The sequence below is a fragment of the Nanorana parkeri genome, unplaced genomic scaffold (assembly GCF_000935625.1).
Source record: "Nanorana parkeri isolate BGI_ZX_2015 unplaced genomic scaffold, ASM93562v1 scaffold534, whole genome shotgun sequence".
NCBI lineage: Eukaryota > Metazoa > Chordata > Amphibia > Anura > Dicroglossidae > Nanorana > Nanorana parkeri.
This window is the reverse complement of record NW_017306802.1, coordinates 500012-505894: the sequence shown is the minus strand read 5'-3', so window position 1 is coordinate 505894 and position 5883 is coordinate 500012. Positions and strand designations below refer to the sequence as shown.

At 36.7% G+C, this 5883-nt stretch overlaps 1 protein-coding gene across 1 annotated transcript in view; it reads right to left on the bottom strand.

The window, feature by feature from the left end:
• TTN (titin) overlaps positions 1-5883 on the bottom strand; it is a 270471-nt gene that overhangs the window by 87106 nt on the left and 177482 nt on the right. Inside the window, 10 exon segments of the mRNA XM_018561614.1 lie at positions 1-262; positions 605-729; positions 821-1229; positions 1318-1596; positions 2547-2816; positions 2905-3171; positions 3324-3492; positions 4261-4358; positions 4477-4743; positions 4830-4953. Of these exon segments, the coding sequence (XP_018417116.1) occupies positions 1-262; positions 605-729; positions 821-1229; positions 1318-1596; positions 2547-2816; positions 2905-3171; positions 3324-3492; positions 4261-4358; positions 4477-4743; positions 4830-4953 (2270 nt within the window).

Here is a 5883-nt window from a genome sequence, read left to right as displayed (position 1 = left end):
AGCTCAAGTTTTGCTCTAGCATCTTTATCCTTAGCAACAAATCTGTATTCGCCCTGATCACGGGGTCTAATTTCACAAACTTGTAGCCTATGGATCTTTCCTTCACTCATCATTTGATGTTTGTCTCCCTGGACAATGATCATGTTGTTTCTCAGCCATTTCACTTCTACTCTGTCTTTATTTAGCTCAGCCTCAAAGATGACATCAGAGCCTGGCGCTTCAAAGACATCAAGAGGTGGTCGGATAATCTCAATCGGGATTTCTGGAAATAAGAGGAAACAAAAGTCTTCATTAAGTAATACATTCTCATGAGTCTATGAGGCTGATTTACTAAAAGCAAACAGGCTGTTCACTTTGCAGGAGAAGTTTCTTCTTCGCTTAGTGAATGAGGTGAAACTTCACTTTGCAAAGAATACCCAATCATGTGCAAGAAAAAACACATGCTTGCACATGATTTGGTGATGGAAGTGAGCAGAGCTTCACTAAAATAAGGGGAAAAGTCCCCTGCAAAGTGCAACCTCCCTTGCAAAGGGAACAGTCTGTCTGCCTTTCGTAAATCAACCTCTATATGTCCACCAGCATAGAGACAAACTGTTTCCTGTACCTTCGACAAAAAGTCTTGCTCTTGATTTTCTCTCATCAACTCCACAAGAATATTCACATTCATCCTCTGGTCTGCAGTCTTTAATAATAAGTCTGTGGAGGCTTCCATCTTTTTCAAATTGATACCTTAACAAAGACAGATGAGTTAATATAAAGAGATAACAAATGTGTACAAGGTGATATAAACACAGACCACCATTTAAAAGGGTTATCTCACTTTTTGTTCTCTCTAAGTTCACGGCCATTTCGATACCATTTCACAGCAGCCTTTTCTTTTGAGAGCTGGCACGTAAAAACAGCATCCTCAAACTCAATAACAGTTTGGTCTTGGAGATGTTGAACAAAATCTGCAGGAGCTTCTGTGATCAAGAGCTCAGCTACTGCCCTGTCTTGTCCCGCAATGACAGTGTATTCGCCTTCATCCACAAATCCACAGTCCTTAATAATAAGAGAATGCTTGTACTTGTCAACCTTATACAGGACTCTTCTGTCCAGAACAACTTCCTGGCCATTTTTCATCCACATGACTGTTGCATTTGGGCGGTTAACTTTGCAGCAGAATGTGACTGACTTCTTCTCCATTGTTTCAATATCTTCAATAGGCTCAACAATTCTCAAGTCCTCCTCTGAAATAGAAATGTTTTGTACAATTTAGCCTTATGTTTCCTAACCTTGAGGGATGGCTTGTTAAAATTCTACATTAGAGTTACTTACCCACGACAGTTAGAGAGGCAGCAGACTTGACATGTTCACCCCTGTGGTTTGTCAATGACACAGAGTAATTGGCTTGGTCATCCAACAGAGCATCCCTGATTCTAAGAGTATAGACCAGATCTTTGTGTACCATAATATATTTTGGACTATCAAATATTGCTTCATCAATTTTGAACCATTTGGCTTTGGCCCCTTCTGTATTGACTTCACAGTTAAAGACAAGTTCTTGTCCTTCTTTGACTTGTTGGTCCTTTAGAGGAGTAATGATCCTGAGCCTCTCTGTAACACAAAATAATGCATTATAAATATAAACATACATTAACTAAATCATTTTAAAATCTCACAAACGCAGTTATATATTTCCTAAATGTATCTCCAGGCTACAGTATATCTATTATGTTGATATGAATATTATAGATATAGCTTGGAGACATTATTATTATTTTTTATTGTTAAGTGTTTGGATGCATATTACAAATAATATAAAAATTACGTAATGGAGACGATGCAAAGGGGTGAAGATTCTATTATGAAAAAAATATGATTTTAATATATTATATCCTTTATATAGAAACCAAGGAAACAAAACTCTAAGATTAAACAGAGGTATAAAGTCTGATTGCATAAATATACGACATTGAAGGTCAGTTAATAGATTAATGAAAAACAATGATTAAACTATATCAGAAGGCATTGCAAAAAATATGTTGTGTTTCCAGGGGTGAACTGGCCCACAGAGGAAAGGGGAATTCCCTGGGTACTGAGAATGTGCATGAAAGATTATGATAGACCCCCTCTAGGTACTTTTACATAATTTTTTGTCTGCAATTGTACTGTCAGTTAACCGTAGGGGCTGTGTGTGGACCGAACAGTAAGGTACCACTGCTTCCAGCCTGCCATACACTGTAACTGACAGCTCACTAAGCTATGAGTTACAGATCCCACCACTCTGCACAGCTCAAGAGAGGCCCACCCACTACTCCAGAGCGTTCCTCTGTATACCCAGCAATTACAGTGCTTATATCAAATCAGCTGAGTGGGTATCCCTACATTAGAACTCAAGGTATGTTCAGTAATTATACTGCAAAACTTCATTTCTTTCGATGTGGCCCTCTAACAGTATTGAGCACCATTTTCACCCATTGCCAATTTTCACTCAAAAATGTTAATAAATGATCAAATCACTAACAATGCAAAATTAGCATATTGGCTTTATATTAACAGCTTACCAATTACGGTCAATTCTGCTGGTGCCCTGGACTGTCCAATCATGGCAGCATAGGTTCCTTCATCTTCTTTCGGCACTGCATCTTTAACAACCAAAATCCTCTTTCGGCCATCAGAAATGATGTCATACTTATCTCCAGCTTCAAGAATTGTATCATTCCTAACCCACTGTACTTCAAAAGCTTCTTTAGAAACAGAGCAGACAAACTCTGCCTTTTCACCCTCAAGTACTTCAAGATTCTGCGGTCTGGAAACAAACTCTGCAGCAAGTTCTAAAAAGGAAACACATTTTCTTTAGATTACATTACTAAATAACTGGTATTGAGCACTATGTCACACAAATGCAATGATCTTCCTTACCTTTGATTCCAAGTTTGCCTGTTGTATGGGAGTTTGGCAGTCTACAGTTGTATTCGCCGGCATCATCCAAACGGATATTGTGGATCATCAAGATCCTCTTTCTGCCTTCGGCAATGTGTTCATATCTTCCACCATCCGGCAGATCATCATCTCCTTTAAACCAGGACACCTCAGCACTAGCCTTGGAGACCTCACAGACCAGTTTGACAGATTCAGATTCACATGCTTCAATATTGGGTAGATTTTTGGTGAAAATAGCTTCTTCCTCTGAAATTCAATAAAAAAATTTTTTTGACATTACATATGGCTACCAGTGACATCGCATAGGATTGAGCAGTATGGCATAAAGAGGAATGAGTTGAGGGCCTGCATGGTATTTTAAATGGGAAACATTCTGTGTTGTTTATTATTTGCCTTACCAATGACTGTAAGCAACCCTGAGGTCCTGGCCATTTTTGATTCACAGGTATATTCTGCTTCATCCTCAAACACACATTTATTCACCACTAAGGCGCGTGTGACTCCTTTAGAGATAATATCATATTTCTTGCCCTTTCGAATTTCAACTCCGTCTTTGAACCAGCGTACCTAGAAAATGAAAATAGTGATTTAAGTAGGCCAAACGAAAAAGGTTGATTTTTTTTTACTACTGGACACACAATTAGATCAACATCAGTGCAGAAATCTTAACTGTGATCAATAATCACAAAATAGAGTTTTGGAAGTCCAAAGCATGACCCTGTGGCTTCTTTTAACACTGCTAGTCTTTGAGGCATGCAATTCCGCCTTTTAGAAAAAAATTATAAATGCACACTTCATAAAAAAATTTAATAACATGGATAGGAGGACGTATGAATGAACTACCAGTGCAGTGATGTCACCACACTTATTTTCCATTGAGAACTAGATGTCCCTCTGCCATGGTGGCTGATGGGACTTGCAGTTTCTCAGTACAAAGATCCTGTCAAAGGATCTGTGAATGGATAATACCGCTGCGTTGAAGCCACACAAAGCCCAAGCAGATTAAAAAAATCCCAAAAGCTTGTGGGGAGAATAACCATGCCATTCAGATAAGTAGGAGGGGGAATGGATGGGGAGGTTGAAATCTGACCATGTCTGAATATAGGTGTAACTTGAAACATGGTGAACAAAGTAAACTCAGCCTTTAGATTTGGTTATGTACTCACAATAAATTGGATGATGTCATTAAGGTTAGTATGCCATTAACATTTCTGGGCTTCTTTCTTGTAATGGTGCTTGAACAGTAACATTTTGGGAGACAGTAGAAATGATGCTACTAGTCTACAAAAACATGTAGAAAGAATGAGACCCCAAAAGACTTGCAGTAACACAAACCTTGGCAGATTCACGAGAAATCTCACACTGAAACCGGGCAGTTTCTTTTTCCTTAACTTCAAGGTCAGTAAGAGGTTTGCTAAATTCCACAAATGGAGCTGAAAATGAAGAAAAAAAAAATTACTTGTCTTATTGACTTTATCATTGAACCATTGATGTTTATATGGTTTCTGCTAACTTCTATATGTGTAAAGCACAAGAGAAGTTGCAACTTACGTTCTACGTTCAAGAATGCAGATGTCTTGAAATCTTTGGCATCGCATGTGTATGTTCTTGCATCATCAAGTGTGCAGCCATGGATGATGAGCTTCCTAACTCTTCCTTCAGTGATGATGTCATATTTTTTGGTTTTATGGATTTCTTGTCCATTCTTAAACCATTTCACCTCAGCATTCTCTCTGGACACTTCACACTCAAGTACTGCAGTGGCTTCTTCCTCTACTGTTTGGTCCTCAAGAGGTTTAGTGAATTCAACTGGAGCTTCTGCATGATTGAAAAATCCTTTTTAGAAAACATTTTGCTGCAACATGACAAAAAACAAACAAAAAGAAAGTCAAATGTATGATTACCTTTTACAGTCAAGCTGGCTTGTGTCTTGAAATCTTTTGCAGTGAGAGTGACTTCTCCAGCATCTTGTAATTGCACATCCCTCAGAGTAATTGTGTGAACTCTTCCTTCAGCACGTGTCACGATCTACAGAAAAAAGAAAGGCGTTTTCAGAGTGTGTTCTACATGTGTGCTGCAATATTTAAAACGGTATTTCTAATATACATTAAAAAATAAAATGAAAACCAAGTATATTTATTGTAATCTATTCTATGTATATCTGTATATGTTATGATAATAAAAACCATTTAATTATTTACATTTTTTAGTAATACATTTATACACCTAGATTTTTTCAAATCGTTTTGATAGTTACTGCGCTACAGTTAGCATGAATAGCTTACTTTCCAGACTTTAGGTGTGTGTTATGTATATAATATTTTTACAATATGTTTACAAACTACATTTAAACATGTTTTCTCTGTGTCGCGTACACACATATACACACACACACACACACACACAAACACACACGTGTGCTGCAATATTTAAAATTGTATTTTTATTGTACATATAAAAATAAGAGGAAAACCAAGTATATTTATTGTAATCTAGGCTATGTATATCTGTATATGTTATGATAATTAAATACCATTTAATTATTTACATTTTTTAATAATACATTTATACAACTAGATTTTTACAAATAGTTTTGATAGTTACTGCACTACAGTTAGCATGAATAGCTTACTTTACAGACTTGGTGTGTGTTATGTGTATAATATTTTTACAATATGTTTACAAACTACATTTAAACATGTTTTCTCCATGTCGTGTACACACATATACACACATGAACAGCTGCAGAAATACCAGTAAGGAAAACTGTTGCTGCTGCCTATGACAACAATATTTCTTCTTTAATTTACAACAGGTTAAAGAGCAAAGGCGAACTTCCGCCTAAGCAGGTTTAGGAGCAAAAGGTCATTCTTTTTTATATGCATTATATATATTATATTATATATATTAGTCTATGCATATGCATTAATTTTATTTTTCATTATATTATTCACACTC